The 25,488-nt window shown below is 45.5% G+C and overlaps 1 protein-coding gene across 5 annotated transcripts in view; it reads right to left on the reverse strand.

The window, feature by feature from the left end:
* The window catches only part of LOC108546014 (WD repeat-containing protein 47), an 83,457-nt gene that overhangs the window by 19,538 nt on the left and 38,431 nt on the right, over positions 1 to 25,488 (reverse strand). The window contains exon 1 of one of the 5 annotated variants that reach the window (XM_017897957.1): positions 3,582 to 4,253. The exons of the other annotated variants lie outside the window; for them this stretch is intronic. Coding sequence (XP_017753446.1) covers positions 3,582 to 4,253 — 672 coding nt within the window. Of the gene's footprint in view, positions 1 to 3,581; positions 4,254 to 25,488 lie in introns of those variants that run through there. 5 annotated transcript variants of the gene reach the window in all.

Below are 25,488 nucleotides of genomic sequence, written 5' to 3' on the forward strand. Positions count from 1 at the left end.
TAAGGAATTAGGTACGGGCCAATAACGCGCAATCCATCAGAGACCAGTGCGACACGTAATTAAAACGGAGCAAGATCGAGAACTAGTTCTCGCGGGGAAAAAAGGGAGAAAAAATGGCGAAACGTGTTTAAATCGATCCAAAATTCAGTATCGAATGGAACGCGAATGTAACCATGTTATGGCAGTGGAGACTCGGTAAGGTCACTTGCACCCGACGAGTTCTGGTCGAACGCTATCCAAGCGGCGCGCACTTTTCTCCGAGCTCGGCGTGCTCGTAGAGGGATTTTTTCCAAACCAGAGGCCTTTACACGCTTCGATCGCGTAATAGTTCAAACGATGGTACCCCTCGGGCGCAAGAAGCTGCGTTCCCGATGTAACTCATCACAGAGAACATTCTCTCCTGTCCCTATCTACTCGAAAGTCTGGCCGATCGAAATTGCCACAGAGCCATCGACCCATCCCCGCTGGATTTAGTATCCGACCACGTCTTAATGTACCTTCCTAAAAAGGCACGCGGCGTTGCGTCTGGCAATCGCTTTCTTGCCTCATCGCGAGATTGCTTTGGGGGAAAAAAGGAGTTTAAGATGGAACATTACGCGGACGAGGAAAGCCTAACTGTCGATCAGGATAATCGAAGGCAGTGAAAACTGGGCAATCGCGGTTTTTTGCGCGCGCGCGTTCATCGGCCCGTAGGATACACCTAATTAAACCGTAAAGAGCCATAGTCTCAGCTAAGTGATTCGACGATTTTGCACCGAGCGAGCGACTAGCTTTTTCATCGGACAGTACTACCGTATTGTATACTCTGTAAACGAGTGTGAATTTAAGTATCCTTACGTAATCGCCCGCTGCTCCAATCGTTGGAAGAATTTTGTTTAACAGGCGGACAAAAACCATACTTCTTTCGAGATTCTTTGCGAGTAACCAGATCGGGTACTCGGCCTATTTCACGTCAATTATAGAGGAAAGAAACGTAGACAGGGTAATTATTACAGTGGAGATCGAGTCGAGAAGAACGCGTTGATCGACTACCTCGTTGATAGAAATTTTCACCTGCCATTTCCAATTTTTCTACCATTTTTTCGACGCCAGGAGACGCGCGCTTAGGCCTAGCAGTCCTCAGACCCAGCGACGCGCTCGCTCGTCCTCGTTCGCGCCTCCTGATTGCGCAAGCGGATTCACTTTCACCAGAAAAATGCTTTTTCGAAAGTGACCACGTTTTAATTGTCGTTGGCAGGTAAAGTTTCGAGGGACTTGGTCGAAGCTGTAAAATCTCGACGATGAGATCACCGATACCTGATAGCAGGAGGAAGAAAAAGGAGCAGCCATTGAAATAAATGACTATTCTATCTATAATACCCTGGCTATCCACGTGGAATTTTAGTACTATGGTTAACCGTAATTAGAATTATACAATTTCGTTGAGTCAAGATTCGAGCTATCCAGAAACGTTCGAAGAAATGTGATCCTCTGATAAATCACGTATGAAACTCACTTGCTGACTTGGCGAGATATTGACAATTGACAATAGAGCACAGTGTGCAGCCATCAACACAGTACTATAGCCGCTGGATGAAACTAATCACTGATGATTTAAATTCTCTAGCAATTATGACAAAAGACCGATCCATTATCGCTAGAGATATTATCAATTGACAAAACGTTACTGAGTGCAGCCATCAAAACTTTTTCAATTTATCCTTAGACAGTTTTAAAGCTGAAGCAATCAGATTGCTATAGGCTACAAATCTTCAGTTATAAGCACTGCAGTACTTGGCAGTCTCCTATGACGTAGAACAATGTATTCTGTATAAGTTTGTACGTAATTGTGCTCCTTTTAGTTCTATTTTTACTTTTATCTTTTTAATTATTTTTATTTTACTGTCTTCCTTCGTTCAAAAAGGGTGTTTACCCGTGAAATAAATAAATAAATGAATTTACAAGTGTCTAGGATTAATTCAAAGCCCTGTTTACTCTCCTAATCCACTCCCCGAAGCTCCAGCCGCTTTCCCAAATCCGTATAATACGAGATGATGAAACTGGAACTGCTCAAATCCCGTAAAAGATTTCTCCTTATTCTCGTCCCCCATTATTCCGTACGTAAATGCTTTCTACATAGACATTAACGTGCTTCGCTCGAGCGTGTCGGCGATTTAAAAATCCATCATTGATTTACGATTCCATCCGTCGACTCATCGACGTTCCCTGCTCGGTTGAGGAAGATCGATCGGCGAGGCTGGCAATTAGAAATTTTTAAACGAATTTCACCGTGGCCCATGGGACGTGAAACGAATCATCGGGCCGGCAGGAAGCCATGGGCGAACATTGTTCCCGATGGAATCGGTTTCTTTTTCCCCGTTTAACTTAACAGGCAACGGTGGATTAACTCGAGGTCGCCGATCGGGTACACTTTCTACTTGCGGCAGGGCAAAATTACGGCTCATTAACGGTGGTTCGTTATTTTTTCAAATCACTTCGTTACGAGGGCAAAACGAATATTGGAACGTTCCTGGAGGAAAAAGAGGAGCAAGATCGCGGATCTCGGCAGGCCTTCCAGCCAACCGTGTCGCGAGTGCAACTTTTCATCGAGTGATCGAAAAATCACGGATATTCGAAAAAAGCCGAAGGTCGATACTCGTCATTGGCCAACGATCTAATAAGTATCCCGCCGTACGATTTCCTCGTACCGATTTATAGTTAAATAACTCGCTCGCAAAGTAACGAAGATAATGGACACGGTGTTGCGAAATAGGCGGCGAGATCGCGATCGAAGATAATCCATCGAGCTTTCCTTGGTAGAGACGTAATCGCGTAGAGTTCGATGCTTATCAAAGCGAGAGAAGGAACGATTATCCCCTTTCCGACAGGTACCTTCACTTCCGGATCGAAGCAGGTGATTATAGTCGAGATGATCGTGGCTCGCGATTATCTCGGATCGATACCGATCCGTGAAATTTGTACGCGTCGGGATTGACGCAAGAGGACTTCCGGAAGCGGGCGCAGGCGGCCATTATAAGCGGCGAAACTGGAGCAATAAACTCGCGGAACACTTTCCATTAAACGCTGTTCCCGTTAATATGCATACAAGACGCGATAGCTGTAACAAATTCGCGGATATAAGTGGAAACGAAGTTTCCAGTAAAAGTGGTTTCGCGCTCATTTGCATGGGCTCTGGGATCGGCGGACCGGTGGCAGGAAAGCGGATCTAGACCGGGTCCGGGTCTCTCAAGTCCGGCGAATTTTTCGGAATTTTATTTATGCGAATTGGTGAACAGCCGAAAGGACACTCGGCCAGCTGACATTTAGCTGACTTTTATACCCACGTCTGGCGCATATTTGATTAGAGAGAGACTCAAAAGCGGGTTTAACGTCGAGGAAAATGATAGTTGACAGCGTATAGGCTGTCAAAGCCACGAGTGTCGTCGATCGAGTCCTAATCCGAGAGAAACGTTTGCCCCGGGGTGTCCATATTTCACGAAATTAATCCCAACCGCGAGCTAATCCGGGGATCACCTTTAGAACGGAAGACAGCGCCAACCTCGATTCATCCCACTCCGAAACCTCGAAAAGGATCAACAAACCATGTAGCTGCCGCGTCTTCTTCCCGACCTCTCGTTCCTTCTATCATCCGGCTTCCTGCAGCTTCTGCCGACCCTCTCGAAGGTGTTCAGCTCGTGCTGGTCCACTGCTTCCACGTCCAGAAGATTCTCCATGGACCGTCTCACCTGTCTGCATACTCCACCGTTCTTGGGACTCTTCCTCTGTAGATGATTCCCATTCTCGTCGTGGTAATCCTCCCACTCGCTCACTTCGCTCCTCACATCCTCCAAAGACCTCGTTCTACCTACGGAACAGGTACACGGGGGTACGCTGTTCCTGCAGAGTCCCCCGGAGCTCTTGGTTCTACTCCTCGCCGGCTCCATCATCATCATCCGCGGTGAAACGGCGACAGGGGGCACCTGGAGAGGCGACATGGCCTGAGGCGGCGGCATAGCGTTTCTGTACAACGGGGCCAAGTAATAGTAATCGCGACCCTTGTTCGAGTTAGCCGCGCTGATCCTGGCCGGGACGTAGTTGTAGTCCGGCATGTGCGGCGTCATCCACTGAGCCATGGCGTCCAGTGGCATAGGACGGTAACAGAAGGACGGCCCTCTGGTGGCTGGATGACTCCTGTACATCGGAGGCCAAGGACGGGACTGCTTGAGGTCGAAACGAGGATCCATCCGCGGATCCAGCACTCGGATGTCGCCCATGTCGAACGCCACGATCGCTTGACCGGGATTGTAATGACAGCTGCGGATTGAAAGTGGCGTCAATGAACGACGCTTGCGTGGTCGTTCATCGCGGAGCTACCGGTTCTGACGCACATCCACGCTCTTCCTGCTCGTGGTTCCGTTTCGGTCCTCTGTTTCTCGTGCAAGTAGACCGATCCTCGGAGTAGCGGGAAACGAGCAGGGAAAAGTGGAAGGAAAGCGAGGAAAATCGACAGCCGAGGGCTTTGCTCGGTCAGAGAACCCAGGGAACAAAGGATCGCGCGCTGTTCGCACGGATTTTCACCACTTTCCACGCAGCACGCCGAGAAGTCTATCGTCAGCGTAGGCCCTGTCACTTTCCTCGTGCTTCCCTTCGGACAGACACTTTTCACTTCACCTCCCGGATACTAGGCTTCCTCCAATCTTTCCTATCAGTCAAACGAGACGTGTTTCCATTCGAACCGACCGCGTTACACTTATGACGCTAATGCGCGAGTGGCAACCCGGTACCGTTAGGTCTCTCACCTTTCACCCGTTTTTCGTCGAAATCGCGGTCGGAACCGGCGCTGCTCGCCCCCTAGCAGCGTATTTCCGGCGGATTATCGGCGCGAACGATCAACAGGGAGGGCCCGTGGATCGTGGATCGCGGATCGGAGACGACTGTGCTCAGCTGAGTGCAGCGAAGGAGTGCGTAGCCGACGTGTTCTCGTCGAGTGACTTCGCCTCTCGTTGAGAAACGACCCACTTCTCCTCGCGGGATTGAAACTTCATCTCCCTACCACCGACTAGCTTCTACAACTCATCCCTGGTACCACTCCGAGCCTACACGAAACGAGAATACGCGGTTCCGTTCCTGCACGACGAGACTCTGGTTCACATCGCGACAGGTGGTCCTCCAATCGGCTACCGTTCGTTATCGATACTCGAGGATACTCGTGCTACTGGTCGCCAATGTTAGAAACCTGGACCTCGTTTCTTAGCTTATTAATCAAATTATCTCGTTTTGCTATTTGGATCGACTTCCAATTAGGACGAAAAATATGTCACTAACACGAACATTTAGGTTGCTAATAAAATTAAATATTAGGTAATGATTGATGATACTCTAATACCGGAATAAATTAGTAAGAAGACCAATTACTCTGTTCAGACTTGAAGAGTATGGGGTACCAACATTACTGTTGTTTTCACTGTGTTTACATGTGGGAAGATATTTAATTAATGACACGAAGGTAAACAAACAGAGTGAATACAAATAGATGAACTCTGAGCAATAAATTTTATACTTCAGTGGAATGCTTGCACTTTCTTGTCTAACTGACTTATAGGTAGAATCGTGAGCAATTAATCGAAATTTCGATGTGATATAATTCATAAGCGCAGCTGCTGCGAATAATAAATTTCTATTTCGCTGTGCTACAACATAGTCATCTCACCGGCTGCTTTATCTACGCGTATTTAATATTTATTATTTAAATTTCGACCTGGATATCACTCGGTATAATGCAGATCAACAGGACGATAGTTTTGCAACCCTGAGAGTCGAGAAGTGGGTAAGAGCAGAGTGAAACCTAGACGCTTCTCAATCCGTGCATCCTGCGCACAGGAATCTCACCTCGCTGCATAATCTCGGCAAATGGAAAATCCAAACGTGGTCGGGGATATTCGCGAGAGAGCCGTTGATAATCTGGCAGGAGGATCAAAAGGATAGACCACGTTCCTTTTCTAACGTCCTCAGCTTTCACTGTGCGGGCAAACGACAAGCGGGCCCATCCTCTGGAGCTGGTTTTGCCTCGCATGGAAATCGCGCCGTAACGGGCAGGAAGTAAGAAGCTGGTGGGTGTTAAGCAGCGATTCCACGAAGCTAGCGCCTCGTTAACGGGCCTAGAAGACTCTAATCGCGGATGTAGAGTAACTTTCAGCTGGAACTACGCCTGGTCGTCTTTTTCATCTCGCGAGTGTTTCATTTTCCATAAACAGCCTCGCTCTTTCACAGCGTGATCACGATGATTCGAGGTTATTAAAGATTGTTAAAAACTTCACTCGTTTTACTCGGAGGATTCTAAATGTAGATCATGCATCGTCCAAGTACTGTAACCGAGTCTAAACTTTCTGAAATCGTTTAATTATTAAATGTAATTTGGAAAATTTTTTAAATTGAGAATGGGCGTGGATACTATTAATGAGAACAGTTTATTCGAGGATACACTTTATAGCGTGAAATTAGGCAGGTCAGGGATTGGACTAACTGATTCTAGGTGGGTCCTGTAAAATCAAGAACTACGAAATGGGAAAAGCCACAGAAGTGTTTCCAAATATTTACAACAAAGAGACTCGTGAGAGTTTAAGCCTGTATCACATCGTTGATTAGAACAGACAGTCACTTAGGAGCATGTTATAACGGCGTAGGGGAAAGTAAAGTAAAACCGTCTGTATCTGATATCTTTCTTCTGCTAGGAAAATCAACCGATAAAAGAACCAATATGGTGTTCTATAATTGCAATGTTGATTTCTCATTAGACCAGAGATCGTAAATGCTTCATCGCAATTTATTAACTTAATCCGAGCTATTAAATTCAGATTTAATTCAGAACCACTATAGATACGTTACTTAAATTACCACATGTATGGTAAAAGAATTATTTCGTTGAAAATGGATTAATATTCTTTTAAGAAAGAATTATTCCCTAGCCAGGACCAGGCAAACCATATTTTAAATGAGATAAAAATAAAGCATTCATAGGGACGTGTATATACAGGGTGATTCATTTAATCCGATCATTCACGAGATTTTCATTATTATAAAATTAGGAAAAATTGACAAACTGTGTTTGAATGATTCCTTTGTCTACAGAAATGTATCCAAGTTCCTCCATCTTTGTTCTGCCCAAATATCAACTCATTTTTTAATCTCATCTTGAAGTCACGATACCGACCATAACGTCGTTCTGTGAAAAATAAATATGGATACCCCTGAAAAAACCACTAGCCATTAGATGCATGCTTTGGAACCATTCAAACCTCCGCTAGCTTTCCCTAATTTTCATAATAACGGAAATACGTAAATATTTAACTTAACGCTAAACCAACAACGGCCAAATAACCGGTGAATGAAAAAGAATTAAAATTTTGGAGAAATGAAATAACGAGGGACACTGGAAAATAGATTAACTATATTGGAAGAAAAATAACGAAGACGTAGAATGCGAAATTTTTACTGAAAATTTAAAGAATGGTCGTCGAGGGGGGTCAACTGAGTCACCCTGTATGTAGCAATATTTCACACATTGATACGTCTCCATCTACGCAATTCACGTCACCTGGTAGACCTTTGGAAACCATTCATCGTGATCACCTAATATTTCTTTCTATCCGTAACCAAAAATATTAGGTGAAGTAAAAAGAAATCCATTATTTTTGCATGAAATTGAATGCAAAAATAATGGATTTCTTTTTACTAGACCTAATACAATGAAAGACGAAGTAAGTTAACAATGTTGGCCACCACCAGAATATTTCAGTATTTGTATTTATAAAAAGAAATCCATGCAAAAATGAAATTTAATGCAAAAATAATGGATTTCTTTTTACTCCACCTAATATTTCTCGAAACGAGTCACATGGTGCCCCATGGAGCTCTAATACGAGCTGCTCCTGCGCACCTCGCGAACCAATTTTTTCCAAAAGAGTATTTTTTCTTCCTTCGAAGGCTGGGGGCCGTGCCGAGCGGCGATCACGCCGGCTCAATTTTCCATCTCAGCTTTCTCCGATACGCTCCGTTAATAATTCGCGGCGATGCGGCAATCCTCTCTATTTTTTTTTCCTTCCCGTATTTCTCTTCTCGCCCCCCTTTCTTTTATCCGCGGGAAACTATCGCGTGTCTCGGTGCCCACGCAACATTTCCTTTCGCTCCAAGAGAGCTTGCGCGATAACCAGTGTCGGGCCAGTCGGATCGCGGACAGGTCCAGGCCCACTAATCCGTGAAACGAGGCCTGTACGGCGAATCGCGACGCGACCGAAATCCCGATGGACAGCAAGATGGACGACGGACCTCGGTGAACCGAGCGAATCGAGTCGCGAGAGCCCCGTTGGATCGTCCCCCCATTGTGTTCGCCGCGGTTTTACGACTATGCAAAGAAATCGAGTCACTTTCACGATTTTAAACGATCCCGGCGTAGCTTTCTGCTCGGACGCGTAATCGATCGATGGTCGCGATGATTGATTCCGTCCGAGTAAAAGTGTCGCGGGAAGGCTCGATTAGGCAGCAACGGATGGGGCGTGAGCTTCCGAAAAGATCGGTAAGAAATGGGTCGTTGGCGGCAGACGCGGGATCGGTATCGTGCGCGTTTTAGAGAAAGTTCCCAGCCGCGACACGAAAAGTAAATTGCCGTGATCCGGTCGTCCGCTTTTATGCAGATCATATCTGATCGGCGCGGCGCCAAAACGACCGATCTTCGCGTTATCCGCTATTCGTTTTGGCGAAAATGCACTTTCGATACCGGGAGACGGGTCTCGGCGAACGTCATCCCACTGAACGGACCTGTTTGCCGATTTAATGTTCCCCGGACCGGCAAGAAACACAGTTAGTCGATCACTGTAAGCGTGGGTTTTTCCCCCGTCCTTTTCATTCCATTTATTGCCGATATCGTTTACTCGTTTATTTATTTATACCCGATATGGCCGCGCCGTTTTCTAGTTGTTGCACGAGCCTTCGTGCTGGAAACTGTGTCGGCGTTCTAAAAATTTCGAGCGTTTACCGTGAAAGCAAATGGAAGGATCGGACAGAGTGGTTGGACAGGGATCGTGGAATATTGAATAACTTTGACCGATGAAATTATAGCGGACGTGCGTCGCGACGTCGTCGGATCGGTACCGGCGCGAAATTTCCGTCGAAGCTTGGCCAATTCTCTGGGAACGGGTCGTAAAACGCGCGATAAAACAGGCAGTACTTCCTAAACGGTAGGAATAACGCGATCGAGCGTCTCTAAGCTATTCGCGTTAGCTTTCCAACGTTAATAATTATGGCATTGTTCCAAGTTTCACCGCCGACACGCGAGATAAAGCGGAATGAAACGGGGTAAAAATGGGTGATCTTTGATTAAAGATAGCGAATATTCCGAGATGTATTCCTCCTTCTTTTTTCACTTTCGTACGGTACTGAGATTATTTATTCCTCCCGGTTATCGCGTTCGTCGTGAATTTTGCCCGGTTTCTGCGTTCTTCATGGTGCAAGGAGCACAATCGTGAGCATCAGGGTCAGGGAGCTCTGGACTCGGGCGCAATTTTTCCAACGGAAAGATTAAATTATTCCTGCTACATATTTCATATGTTTTACGAGCTCAATTACGTTTATGTATTAGGCTCGAATTTTATCAGACGTGTCGTATAATACTCGCTTAGCTCACGGTCCCGTGGCTACGTAACAAATATGAGAGCAATGCCGTTACAGGGCCAGGTGCTTCCCGTAACGAGTGCCGTTTATACGTCTCGTTCGGATACGACTGCTACGGAAACGCGATATTTGATAATCCCTTGCACTGCGATTTAATCGCGAGAAATTATACATGGAAGCAGTATTTAATTCCAGTGCGCCGTTATACGTCCGTTCCACGCACGATAAAGTTAGATAAAAGTTGTAGAAATATAATTATATTTAATATAATTATGGTTCGCGATGATGATGATTAGTGTAGCTTATAATCATGAGATCTGACACGAGGAACTCACGACGAGTCCCACTCGTCAATGCGCACTGCGAAGCTTTAATAATTTGTTATTAATAATAATAGAACAAAAGAATAACTCGAACTATTGCCAATTCGAGATTTATTTAAACGACAGAAAAATGGCGGATCCTTTAGGTAACGCTTACCGATTCCAAACACCGATCACCCGATTTAAATCGAATTTGGGGTCCAACAAAACATGGGAGATTGATAGGAAGAATTCACTTTAAGTTGGATTCGTCAATGCACACTAAAAAGCTTTAATAATTTATCATTAACGATAATAAAATAGAAGGATAACTCGAATTACTCCAAATTTGACACTTAGGAACGAAAGAAAAATGGCGGATCCTTTAGGTAACGCTTATCGATTCCAAACATCGATCACCTGATTTCAATCGAATTTTGGGCCCAATAAAACGCTGAAGATTGACAGGAAGGACTCGCCTTAAGTTAGACTCGACAATGCACACTAGAAAACTTTAATAATTTCTCACTACCGATAATAAAACAAAAGGGTAACTCGAATTACTCCCAATTTGACACTCAGGAACGAAAGAAAAATGGCGGATCCTTTAGGTAACGCTTACCAATTCCAAACACCGATCACCCGATTCCAATCGAATTTGGGGTCCAACAAAACATGGGAGATTGACAGGAAGAACTCACTTTAAGTTGGATTCGACAATGCACACTGGAAAAATTTAATAATTTATCACTACCGATAATAAAACAGAAGGATAACTCGAATCACTCCCAATTTGACACTCAGGAACGAAAGAAAAATGGCGGATCCTTTAGGTAACGCTTATCGATTCCAAACACCCATCACCTGATTGCAATCGAATTTGGGGCCCGACAAAACGTGGGAGATTGACAGGAAGAATTCGGCTTAACTTAGACCCCTCAATGCACACTAAAAAGCTTTAATGATTTATCATTGACGATAATAAAACAGAAGGTTAACTCAAACTACTGCTAATTCGAGATTTAGAAACGATAGAAAAATGGCGGATTCTTTGGGTAACGCTTACCGATTCCAAACACCGATCACCCGATTTCAATCGAATTTTGGGCCTGATAAAATACTGAAGATTAACAGGAAGGACTCGCCTTAAGTTAGACTCGTAAATGCACACTAGAAAGCTTTAATAATTGACAATTAACGACAATAAAATAAAAGGATAACTAGAACTACTGCCAATTCGAGACTCAGGAACGAAAGAAAAATGGCGGATCCTTCGGGTAACGCTTACCGATTCCAAACACCGATCAGCCTATTCCAATCAAATTTTAGGCCCGATAAAACGCAGGAGATTGACAGGAAGAACTCGTCTTAAATAGGACTAATCAACGCACACTGGAAAGCTTTAATAATTGACGATTACCGATAATAAAACAAATAATCAGGCAAAAAGATATCCCATCAAACTGCCGCCCACTGAAGGCTCAGAAACGAAAAAGGAAATGGCGTACAGATCTCGTAACGCTTACCGATTCCAGACAACGATCAGGATTGGCTCGCGTGCCAGGTGGAAAATCAAACAACGATATTATCCTACCTGTTACCTTGCCGAGTCGTCGAAGGTCGAGTCCACGCTCGATCGATCTCGTATAGCGATTTTTCCATCGTGTCACGTCACGAGGACTACCGATATCGATCTTTCCCCTCGCAGAAAGCAACGACAGTTTCGATCAAGCGGCTATCCGATTCGACATTAACGCTACCGATCGTGTCGCAATTTATCAACTCGCGAGAACAAAACGCGAATGGGGGCGAGACGCGTGCGTTCAGACACGGATTACGCAATGATCTGGTGCCGTTTCCTTCTCGTTTTTCCCGCCTGCCTTTTATCCGGTGCCGGCGAAAATCCTGGCGTCGGGTATTACGGCGATCGCGCGAAAAATGTTAATAACATGCCGGGCACACTCGCGATAAGAGTAGAACGAGCAGAGTCCGGACTAGCGTAGCTCTGTACAGGCGTTGTCGTAATTATCTCGTCCGGTCGTGGTAGGTGGACCATGACTCGCCAGCGCCGAAAAACTCCGCTCGAAAGCGGCGCTGAAACGCGCGTGTGGAAACGCACCGCGTCGAGGCTTCGCACGCACCTGCGTCACGATTATCGCGATTCCAACTTTTCCTATCGACGGTCGATGACGATGACGATGAAAGGAACGAATGAAATCGCCGTGAAGGGTAAGGGTGGGTCCAGAGAAGTCTGAGACCTAACGGTGGATGATGTTTTCGTTCGGAATGTGAGATCGATTGTTATCATAGCGACTGGTAGGATCGTCGATTACTACGGAGTTGAATTGACTCGCGAGAGTGTACGAAGTTTCTGCAAATTTCTTTCCCGAGGGCCACGTAAGTGGTAGAGCAGTTGGTTTTCTCCGCGCGACGAATAGAAAGTCGATCGATCAATCAGAGTGAGGTAAACGTAGGTTCTGGATCATTCGGCTGGACGTTGCGGCAAATGGCTTAATAAAGACCGGGAATGCGAGATGGAGATGCTGATGGCGGTGCAGGGTGGAATGCACGGACGTTAAGAACAATGTACCCCGATTATACACGAGCCTCGAGTCGCAGCACGAATGCGCGCTGATCTGTGACGAATTTGAAGACTGGCTGTTGCTTGGGAATACGAGACGTTAGCGGGATGATTGGGAGAAAAGCGCGTTCTCGCGAAAATCACGAAGAATTTACAAGAAAGTTGATGACCATTAGATCCGCCTGGTCGGGCCTGTATATCCGTCGGTGCAGCGATCCTGTCCTAGATTTCCTTCAACATCCACGTCTTAAATAATATTCCTCTGATACACAGCGTTCCAACGTTTACTTTCGTTGTGTATAATAATTAGATCGCTGCTCGAATGGGAACACCGCGGTTACTGAAGCCGCGAAACGGTCCCGCTTTCTGACGAAATCGAAAGTAGCGGCACTTGCGCCCGCCGGATAATACAGAGCGGCTACTGACCGACTGCGCTCGCCGTCGGTAAAACAGTAATCCCGTACTGATAATTAACAAAAACGAGATAAATCCTCGAGTTCGGATCTTATTGGTATCCCGGTTGATACAAACTGAAATACCGACGTTAAGAAATTGCTAAAGATATTTATTACGCATTTATCGCGAATAATTGGTCTAATTGCAGCACGAATGCCTAACATCCCGAAGGTTAAACCTTTTAACGTCGAAAGCGATAATTATTTTTCGTTGTTTAAAATTTAATAAACACGAATTTACAGAAGTGAAGAAATTAGTAAATCGCTAATTGTTAGGCTCGTAAAATAATTATTTGCGAAATCGGAAACGAACGTGAATTTTCGACCGATATGACATAAACCGAACAAAATTTAATCTTAATCTTTATCGAAGTGTTAAATAGGATATTAATCAGAGGTATTAAAGGACTATTATTTTAAATCGGTAGAAAAGCAAGAATTATAAGCTACTTTCAAAATATGATATATACTACGTGTTACAAGAAATTATTAATATAATGTACGAGTGATTTTCGAAAATAGCTCGCAGTTGTCCGAATGTATAAATTATTATGCACCTGTTGTACATAACGAATAAACGAGAATGAGATTTTACTTTCTAATTTTACAAATATATTCGTTAAGCGGAATTTTTGTCACGCAGTGATTACACGGTGAAAACGCTAATTGCACTTTCTATCCACTAATGAATATCGGTTATCGAACTTTCCACTTGACAGTCATTGAATAATTACAACTTGTCTAGCTAATAAATCCAGCTAGGAACTGCCATAATGATCGAATTTTATACCAAAGGATCGCAATCCTAACTTATCTGCGTTATGTCTACAATCAAGCGGATTGAATCAAAGATTATGAACTTGACTAGAAGAGATTTAATGTACAGATAAAAGACGGAAACATGAATGCAGAAAGGAAACGTAATGAAGATTCAGACAACGTATATTTGCACGGAACAAATCCCATAATTAACGTCATGAAAGTCTAAACAATTATAGAGGAAAATTTACTCGATCAATTAAACAACGAAGATAACGAGGTATTTATGAACACAGAAATAATGAATGGTCTGCCAAACGATGAACTGGTAAACCGAGAAGGCGAAGAAAAATCAATGGCTGTTGCCAAGTACCTAAACGTGTTGCCAAGCAATGACCATGCGATTTATCATAAACGGAAATCCGCTGATCAGTAGTCCACAGTAGCCGATAATCAGAGAGATAATCTTCGCGAAACATAATCGTAACCAAAGACTACCTGTACTTTAGACCAGCCATAATTGAATTCGCACAAAGGAACAGAATTCGAAATTCGCATTTGGATCTTAACCATACGTCAATCAGCTCAGATCCGTATCGCATTCTATTTTGCAACAATGTTCTGCAATTCCACCATTACAGTAGTTGCAGAAATAACAATTAACGAGCTCGGTGAGCATTTGCGATATTCGAACCTCTAATTACACGCCTGCAACGATTTTAATCCAAGTACAACCCTGTTTCGTTAAATCAATTACTATGTAATTACATTCCGCACCTTAAGTAGATCCAACGTAATTATCAGTGCAAGTCTCGCAAACCTACTTTTCATTTTCGATTAGGATAACCATATTCCTGCTATTTCAACACGCGTTCGATTCGATATTCTGAATTATTCTCTTAGACCTTCCACAAAACACCGGATCGATTACAAAACTGCATTACCGACGGAGCGGTGATCGAAAAACCTCTTAAAAATATCGGTAACGGTGAACTTGGTTTTTGCAATGCTCTATTAAACCTTGGAGCAGACTCGACGATCGTTCCGGGTGATCAGAGGCCGTGATAGGCCTAACTGCGACGGAGGATGCAGCAACCATAAGCTATAAAATCGGATCTGAAAATGAATCGAATCGCAGAAACGCGCCGAGAAGATACCGATTTCACTGACACGCGAGGGGATCTCTCAGACATTGGACTTTCACCTAATCGACGAATCGTGACGTTGTCGCGGGTCTACCTTCGTTTCTCTTCACTCTTGCGATGGGCAAACGGAAAATCGTCTCTCCCATGTTCACGTCGATTATACCGATCGGCAACCGTTTCATCGATATTCGCTTCCACGACCTGCTCATTTGTTCCGCGGTAACGAGCTGCTCGTATAATTTACGACAGTTTAAGATTCTAAACAGATACGGCTAAGTGGCGTGCTCTTTGCATGCTACTTTTCAACGGACTTATCAAAATTCAATGGGCCCCGCCGAGATAATTACATCTCGCGATCCGGTATCGGTGAGCTGGCGCGGTTAAAGAGGATATAAACGGAGTAGACCGTGGAAAATTACACCTGCCATCGATCGACCTAAAAAGAGAAAAAATTCCTCGCCGAAGTCACGGATTTCGTAATCCGCGGGAAGCCGGCGCAGGCTTAATTAGCCGGCTGATAGGAAAAGTAGAGAAGAATTCTTGCCAGCGAAATGTCAAGGTTCACTAGCCCTCGTTTCTAGATTTACCGCGTGAATCACCGATTTCCTTGCACGATGCCACACCGAACTTGACCCTATTCCGCGTACGTACGCGCGGTACATTTCAATTTAATTTCTCCCGGTGAATCCCCGCGATTTATTATCCCGCGACACGCGGCCGGCTCGTTATCGAGACGGAGACGCGGGACGAGCGCGCGAGATCACGGAAGAGTATTCTCGCCAGTGGTGGAAAGTGACATCTGGGACTTTGGATCTACGATAATTATCCGAACGATAAGGATAGAGCTAGCGAAATTTGGAACGACAACCTCGCGGATAACTTTCCACTCCGGGCGACCCTAATACGGAGGATTTTCAGCGACACCATTGCGTTATCGACGCGTATGGATGTTCCGTAATTGGATACGAATGACTTAGAGTATACCTGGAAACAGAAGATACTCTAGACCAATTGCAATACGATATTAGCGAGTCCAGGTTCTGCGGAGACGATACCATCGCGAGCAGACACAATTTCAGAGACCTGCGGTATTGGATCTCTACCGTGGTATCAAAGGTCCCTTTGGCCTTGGCAAATATAAAAGCCCCGAGGGTTTGTAAGATCTAGACAGGTTGCCGAACATCTAACAGTATCTGGCTAGCACTATCGGCCACTTCGATGAGTTTCAAGTTCGGTTTCCGGGCTCGTGGATAGTTCAAAGTATCCCTGAGTTTTTGGTGTAATCCTGGGATTCCAGAAGTACAGCAACTACTACAGTTTGCAAAAATTTTGGAACCAAACTTAGTCTGCGTATTATCGAGATCAAATACATGAAAACAGTCCATATAAATATAATTCGAAAATGCTTTATCAAAAAGATATAGGTCTCCAAAGATATTTATGATTTTCTGTGACACTTATAAGAAATATTCAAAAATTCGAGAGGGAAAAAGAAGAAATTTTTTATTGAGAATTTGTATTAGATAGTTTAAAGTATCCCTGGATTTTTGGTGCAATCCTGAGATTTCGAAAGTATAGTGATTGCTATAGTTTGGAAAAATTTTGGAACCAAACTTGGTCTACGTATTACCGAGAGCAAATATACGAAAACAGTCCATATAAATATAATTCGAAAATGCTTTATCAAAAAGATATAGGTCTGCAAAGATATTTATGATTTCTGTCACATTTATAAGAAATATTCAAAAATTCGAGAGAGAAAAAGAAGAAATTTTTTATTGACAATTTGTATTAGGTATACGATTCTCTACGACGAATTGTAGATAAAGCTTTTTCGAAAATTTTTCATCTTTTTGACCTCATTAACCCTTTGCACTCGAAAGGTGAGCTTCAGTCACCATTTCATAAAATTTGGAAACTCGATATTAATTAATATACCAAATTTAACGTAATGTAACAGTGTGCGAAGTATCAAAATCAAATAATTCTACAATTTTATTATTATACAATTCTTTATTTACTACTCTTTTTTATTTTTCTCTAGCCAAAAAATCATCGAGTGCAAAGGGTTATAACACGTAGTCCCAGTTTTGTGCCAACCATCTTGGACACCCTGTATATCGCCTTAATAAAGCCAGAGGATATCAATATCCAGAAAGAAGCCGCAAACCGAAAAGAGGCCGAGAAACCCTGATCTAGATCATCAACTCCATAAATTATTCATCATTTCTGAAGCCTAGAAGAAGAACACGTGCCACTCTTCACCTAAATTGAAGCTTAATGTTACATTACCGCTCTGCGTTCTAATCATTAACATAACCTACTATTACGACTCGCGCGCATAACCACGATACCCAATTAAAATACTATCACGCGATACTATTACGCGGAAGCTAAACAAAAATTTCTCCCTCGATATTACAGGAATCCCCGATGAATATAAGCAGAAATAACGCGAAGCGGAATGTGGGCCGCGTGCTCGACGGGATGGACCGAAAATCGCGAGACAAATCGTTCGTGGTCGTCCCCGACGTCGGTTCCACGTACGTTCGCGTGCGTTTGCGTCGATAAACGTCAATTTTTGCTAACGGTACCAACCCGTTTCGGTCAGTCATCACGGACGTCGTACCGCGAGACGAAACGGTTCCGCACGCGAATCGCTACGAGAGGAAGACGACACGCGCGCGACCGATGCACGTGCATCGTACCGAGGAAGTAAGGCAACATCACGTGCCATTCCAGGGGGAAATTGCCGCGATTTCAGGAATTAGAACGATTACGCGGGAACCGGTGGGAAAATGACGCGTGCAACGTGCCGATTCATCCATCGCGAGCGTTTCCGTGGCTCTGGAAATGTGTTCCTGGATCGGGTCGACGACCGAGACCGAAAGGAACCGATGTTAATTTCTCTTTTTCCCTACTTCGATTCGGTTTCGACGCTGTGTCGTATGCAAATCAGACCCACGTTTCACGTGCTTCTCCGCTATGCTCGACGGATGCAGATCACGGAATGTTTAGGATCCGCGCGTAATTAACGTAACATGGCGGAGCGTGCGAGAAGCTCGTAAAATAACGTAGCAAGAGGACGATGTTAGATGGATAGGCTGGCGGGATGGAGCATTACGCACGATCGCATTTTCTCTTTTACCGATGCGGAAGGTGTTCGCGATCGGCGAGATTTTTGTCCCATGAACGAAAAGCGGATTTCGCGTGATTAAGGCGCCAGGAAGCACCTTGGTACCGGGCAATTCGTTCCATCACCTCGGTCCGATGGCGGCCTTAATTGGTCACGAAGAACCGAATTCGGTGTTAATTAAAGTCGAATCTACGTTCGATCGGCCTGCCACTTTCGCGATGCGATCACTGGCATCTGCATACTCTGTTCCCAACTATATCCTTTCAATTTTTCAATGCACACGCCACCGGTTACGTAAAAGGAACTTTCTTTTCGAATCACGCCAGGGTTACGTAAAACGATGTTCCCCGAGTTGTTTCCTGCGAATGGGAAATGAACGTTGCGAAATTCAGCCGCGATTAATGCGACTCGTTAAGCCATTTCCCAGCCGGCGACAGCCTAAAACACCGACTTCCGTAGGAGTCTTGACTTAACCCCGTTTTACCTATCAGCGCTGAGTAAAACTATGCTCCTAAAATTTATCCTACCAGGCTGCCAACCGTCAACGAATAGCTACGTAGACGAGGAACTTCATGCACGTGTGACCATTAACGCGTTAAACGCCCTGTTGGCCCTTGGGGACCGACAATGGACTTCCGCTTGCACGATCGTGGGCCCTGGAGACCGACACTGTACGATTTAAAGAGCACCACTTGACAATACTACTCTGCATAGTGTCAAAAATATATCGAATGAAAAATTTGAAACATCTCAGCTGTGCAATTAATCCATTCACTCCTGAGCTATGAAGAGAGTAGCAAATCTATCCTGAATTAATTTAACAAATTGAACAAAATTGATCTCTTATCCTAAGAGATGTCAAGACACTTTAGAACAGTTGCATTGCGTTCAGACAAAATTTTCTAAGCTCTAACAGCTTTGAAATCGTATTATAGGTATACCTTTGCAGGAGTGAAAGGGTTAACGAGTTTTGGGGTACCTTCCACAGCAAGGATAGTAGAATTTCGGAATAAATTGGCTTTTCGAGAGACAAAGCTTGTACTCCAAGGACGATTACAGGCTAACATTCCGGACCCTAACTAGAGGTAGTCGACGAAATCGCGAGTGCGAACACGATTTCCCAGAGAGTGGACAATAGGAATGCTGAGGAAGAACAAAGGTGTTTCGGGAATGGTCTCAAGCCTTTGACAGAGTTCTGCAACTGCTAGGGGTATTTCAGGAATGCGGAGTATGTTAGGAATCGCGTTACGCGTCTCGCATTTAACCAGCGAGTGTCTCTGACTCGTTTCCTCGTATAGTGATTGATAGCTTAGTCATCTGATCCAAAATTTTGTCGCGATTCAATATCAACGACTCTGTCTCCGCGTTAAAGCGCCACTTTCCCTTGCGTCAGGAATACCGCAGTGCCCTCTATGACGAGGTTATATATACGCGGAATCTTTATGAATGAATCGCGGTTTATGGTTCTTGTATCCATATCACGTCTATTTACATTTTCCCGTAATACGAATTAGACATTCAGACACTATACCGAGCATGAAGATTCGTAAACTGTCAAATGCAATCTAAGAAGCCTTAACTTCAATTATGCAAAAATGGTGGTAGGATTTTAACGCGTTAAACGTGACGCTGGTACCTAGGGACTGGCCCTAGACTTTCCGTCAGGCCAAAAGGGCTCACATGACAGCTACCTGTGACGTGAACGGAAGGACGTAAAATTGGCATGGCGTTTAACGCGTCAAATTATGTAAAAAGGTTATAGGCTTTTAAAAGAAAAATATCGTCAAGAAATCTTGCTCTATATTTAACATGAAGAGACTCACCTTGCACGCATTGACAAACATTTCGAGTGTGAGATGTGAGATTTATCGTCCGAAATCTTATCACTCTGGGCTCTTTGATTATCGCGCAAACAACGGATGCAACGAGCGAATTCTCGCGTACTGTTAATAACAGTGCAAAAGTAGTTTATCTCGTCTGTATTTACACCGGGTGTCTAAGTGATAGGCGAGACAAAAGCGACTCGGATGCACTCGCGTCACTGTGGCAGGCAGATTTCGCGAGAGCGAGGTCTGGCCAAATAAGACGGCGACAGGTTACGTCGCGAACCGATACCTGGATCGATCGGATCGGGTCGACTTAATGACGCGGACGCTACTTTTAAATCGTTCCGCCGGTGTGGCCATATCGAGGGGTCCATTGGCGTGGGTGGCGATCGCCGTTTGCATAAAGGGTACGCGGGACGAGCGCGAGGAGGAAGCGCGGCGGAGGAAAAAGGCGCGAGGCACAAGCGCCGCGCAGGTGAGCGTGGGCAGCTCATGGCCAAACGACGCGTAGGCCTCACCTGTAGCGGCAATCTTGTTTCAGGAAATGCGCCACAGCGTCGGTATCGGTATCGCGTTGCGCCATCAAGTGCAATGCCAGTCGAGGGAAACTCGATGAAAATCGCAGACATCTTGAACCGGGGATCCACGCTGCTCTAAGATGAATGGTCCTTTAAACATCGTGACAGATTGGTCGACGCGAACTAACTGAGTAGGGTCTAGAAATTAAACGATTCGATCCGTTTAACCGATGTGGGATGATGTATTATGTATTACGCGAGAGGAATGTATCCGATAGAGGCGCGGCGAATGGCAACGATCTGAGCTCTGTTTTTTAAGGGGACGATACATATCCCGGTCTCCTAGAATGCTGAAACAGAGGTCCGACTGTGCGACCAGGGAATAGAAATTACGCGGTCCGGTATTCAACAGGTGAAATGCATTCGAGAGCCGTCCCTACGGAATAGGAATACGAATATTTGCTAATCGACGCGGCAGATCGTAAATAACCGTGACGTCTTCTCCTGGAAACATGCTCGGAGTGATTTATCGTTTGGAAAGTAAGGACAATCCGAGACACCGCGAGTTCGATCCAGCGAGAGTCGATACTCTGACAGAGCTTTGGTCCCTTATCGAATAGTCCTAGGTGTGCATATCTCGATCTCGGCGAGATCGGGACAAGCGCATATCCTCGTCGCGGTGGACGCTTTCATAATCAGTCGATGACTAATAACGTGGCCATACCGTGCAAGGCACGTCGATGACGTAAGTACATGGCAAACACTTTGCATGTGCCGGCGCCACATGGAAAGCACCTTAATGCCGTGAAACATTAACGCCACCTCACGCTCGTAAATCAACGCGCTTTCGCGAAATTCAACGTTTCTAACGACGGATGAAAGTTCGTGCAAGCATCGCACCGACACGTACAGAGTACTCGTGTGTATTTAAAAGACTACCCGGTCAGGACGCTTAGAACTCATCGAAAATCCGCGAGGCGCCCGGTCGGAAATTTCGAGTCGAAAGGTGCACGCCTCGTGGCCTGCGTCAAGGAATGGCATTCCCACGGCCGGCTGAGCGCGCCTTCTAACAAGCAAACGATAAATTCTGTCCGCGCGTGCAACGACGATCAAGCTCCGTACGTTTCACCCGTGTTGTCTCGAGATGGTTTCTCTTGTCCCCCGCGGGAAAACAACGGAGACAATGAGCCGACGTCATTCGGCTTTCTGATCCGCTGGTTAACGATCCGTCAGGATTTTTGACAGGTACAATGGCACGGGATAATCCAGCAATGAACTTTCTAAGTTCCGACTAATTAGGTACAGCCTAGCCGACGTCTCGTCGAATGGGAAATACCTGGGATACCACTGGGGTCCCGATCTGGGCGAGCAGAGACCGCGAATGCGTATGTTTTACCTGATCGATGCCACCATCGAAGGTTCCCTCCTCCCAAATAGGATCGTCCCATCCTCCGGATGATCCGGAAGAGCCCCTGCGACCCGGATCCCACGAGTTTCTCTTCGTATTATCCAAAGAGTCCGTGGAGAGCCTACGTCTGTCGTAGGAGCCTCTTCTGCTAGAAAGTGCCATCAGCTTGCTGTCTTTTTTCAGATTCCCGTTGGAGCCCATTGACAGATCAGTGCTGAGCGTCACGTTCAGATTGCTCCTTAAATTGCCGCTGGACCCGGCTAAACAGCTCTTCAGGTTCGACGTGCTTCTCGCCTTCAGATCGCTGCTGGACCCGCTCAGGCCAGACTTCAGGGACTCCGGCGAGGTCGGGGAGGTGGCGAAAAGGCTGGACAAATTGTTCGCGTCTCGTCGTGACACGGGTCTCTGAAGACTCGTCATCGACTTCGCCACGTAATCCCGTCTCAGCGGAGAATTGTAACTCGACACGGTGTCTTTCTTCAGGCACCCCATCGATCGACCTATGGGATCGCGTCGTAGCGCCGAGCCGCCCAACGTGGAGGCATGCGGATCTCTCTTCGCGTGATTGATGGCGCTCATGGACGAGCCCAGGGGATTCTTCCTCAAGGTATTAGGGAAGCTGGATGGGTGAAGTTCCTTCTTCGGTGGCGACATCGGCAGCCCGAGGGAACCCCTTCTGCTAGGGGAGGTTCCTGGGTAAGCGTCTCGACGACTGAGGGAGTCTCTCCTGATCTGATAGGCGTTCCCGATGGACCCCCTGCGATTCCAACAATTCTCCTTAGCGTGTTTACCGTGGATGTCGCAGCAGCTGGAGTCGATCTCCACCTTCGTTATCTCTGGGTTGCTCTGTTGTTCCAGCTTCACGTCCCTGAACAAGGCCTCCAAACGGCGTATAGCCGCTTGTTGATGCGCAGACGTAGACATGTCCGCGAATAATTGCCAATTCCACGTTCCTCTATCGCGACCGACTAGACTTTGCAACGCTACGGCTAGTTCCTCTGGACGCGGCACGTATACTGAACTTCGACGATGCACCGCATAGCTGCCGCTTTCTATCCAATACAACCTTCCTGTCACTTGTTCTCCGGCAGTACCTGACGATTTCCACGCGTGCGTTCCACGCGAAAGATCGGGTCTCACTACGAAGCCACGAAACGTCCTATGCCTTCATCCTAGGCTACGCGAACAGCGGTGATAAATTACCCAAGTACCTAGATCGTGTCAAGCCTCTTATCTCTCGTTTTCGATACGATACGAAACGCTGCGATCGACTCGAAAGATGTCTCAACTCGTGTCTAATTGTACCATGATTTAAACAACACAGAACTCACTATAGGCCACCCTAGCAAGGAACGGTAACATGGAACGTTGCGCGGAGAGTTTACTAGACGGAAACGTAATCGTGGTTACATGGAAACGCGTGTGCGGCGTAACACACGTCCGGTGAGGTACTGGGGGACTCCGTGAGGAGAGAGACCCGAAGGCCTCACAGGAGCTCTCCATACGGATCCCCACCAGACCGGTGGCATTCGTAAAGTCCAAGTCTCCATATTAGGTCAAACCTTATGGGTTTGTCGCGCAAAACTGCGGGAGAACATCGGCACACGACCCTGGCGGTCCTCGTAATCGGGTCGAGTGCTAACTTCGCCATCGTGAGCATTACTTTCTTCTCTTTATGGCCTATCTGCGCCGTCTGCGCGTAACACTGTCATCGACACTGGCTGCCCCGTTCCCACCGTGGTTCCACGCGCGTTTCATCGTCCGAACATCGATCGTTGTAATTTAATTGCTTCGAGGTCTGATTAATTGCTCTCGTGAACAGTTATTCGTCTGCTTCTTGCCCCACGTCCTACTATTATTCCTCGAAATTCGAGATTCGTCTGCCTGCTTTCTAGCTATAGCAAAACATGAAGGAACTATCTTCGCGATCTTATTTTTCTTGCCAGGCCGAGTGCGTGACGACGATATCCGCGACGATATCCGGTTATCTTCGATGCCTCGTTTTTAATTCTAATAATAAACACGAAGCCTTCGTATCAAGAGCTCCTCGATACCGATCGCGTTATCGATCTCGCTGCATTTCACGGCTTCTTGGACTTCGGCCAAAACACGGCCGATTATAGAGCCAAGTTCGTAGAACGTTCTCCAATTGTATCGGCGTGGTACCGAGACGTTCGAAACTTCAAACTCGAATTTACGAGTGTTAACAATCGACCCCTGTATTCTTGGTACGATGAGCTCACTTGTATGTTCCGTTCTTGCGTCCCGCGGTTGGTATTCCGGCCGAGGAAGACCCTGCCTTTAGCAGACAAACGGGAGGGGAAAAAAGATGTTTATTGGCCATTACTAGGAACGGAAATGTCGATGAGTCACGATCGGATATAGCCATACTTTGCTGTTTTAAGAAAATGCTTTAAATCTGGAGCAGTGTATGAATGAGTCCCAAAGCACACGATCCCTCGCGGAGCTGCTCGGCCGATTAGGTTCGGGTATGCATGTTGGGTCGAAGCGAAGTGGTATCAGAGACGGGATAAGGGATAAATGTCAGGATCGAGTATATGAAGTTAGGAGATAATCCGATCACGTTTACGATACCTATACTATATTCGTTTTAACACACTGTACGTCTATCTCGCGATATTACACGATGCTTTTGCTTCGGATTGATATTGACATCGAACGGAAATAAAATCGATTAAAAATTTTTTAAATGTACGTATTCTGTGTAAAATTCGATAGATATACGTTATAGCGAGGTTACGAAAATGTGAGAACGTAATCTGGTCATTCGAGGCTGATTTGCATTCGAAAATATGGAATGCAGACTGGTGTAAAGTATCGGAGAGAAAGATTTTGGTGAATGCAAAGGAGAGTTCACGCTATGTCGGCAATCCAATTCTTGATTTCACACACTGATATCCCTAATTAATCCCTGCATCACCAACGAAAAGCGCTAACAGGGTACTGGTATTCGCAGAAACAGGCTTTCACGCGTGCAACGAGATGGAGCTGCAATTCTATTCCGCGTTCTGCACACTCCACGCACACTCGACATTCAGTGCAAATGATATACGCGCTTGAATCAATAAAAATTGATTTCACCTTCCACATCCTGGAATTTTAATTACTGGTACGGAATTAACACGAAAGATTTTCTATTATAAAAATAACCACGAGGGAAATTCGTGATACTGATCTAATTGACGGACTCTGGGTATGTACCAACGCGGATGTCATTCTTGAAGGAAGAAAATTTGAGGAAATTTACAGAGACGCGAAAGGCAAAACTCTGTCAACGTTAAATTGCTAAATTAAACCGATGGAAAACATAGTGGCACGATAACGGCGAATACTAACGAGCACGTGCCATTATTAAGTTACTAGGCGTCTCTTCCACACCCACATGGCAGCCGATTGCAGTTCACCTTGACGGTCGAAGGTGTATCACGCTTTTAACTCGAGTAGGAAAAGGTGTACCCTTTCGGAAAAGTGACACGTTGGCAGGTGTCCAGTTCCCGGTGGAACTCTGACAATTGTCGCGACACACCAACGATGTCATGGAGACCCCTAAAAAGCCTTATTAAGACCCTGAAAGATCAAATGTCTATCCAAAGAGTCGAGAATTTCCAAACGAATTCGGTTCATCACCGTTAACTACTCAAACGACCCACAACCACTGCATAAACGTTTCGCACTAGTAACCCTAAACCATG

The sequence above is a fragment of the Eufriesea mexicana genome, unplaced genomic scaffold (assembly GCF_001483705.2).
Source record: "Eufriesea mexicana isolate 0111107269 unplaced genomic scaffold, ASM148370v2 scaffold4744748552, whole genome shotgun sequence".
In the NCBI taxonomy this organism is placed as follows: Eukaryota; Metazoa; Arthropoda; class Insecta; order Hymenoptera; family Apidae; genus Eufriesea; species Eufriesea mexicana.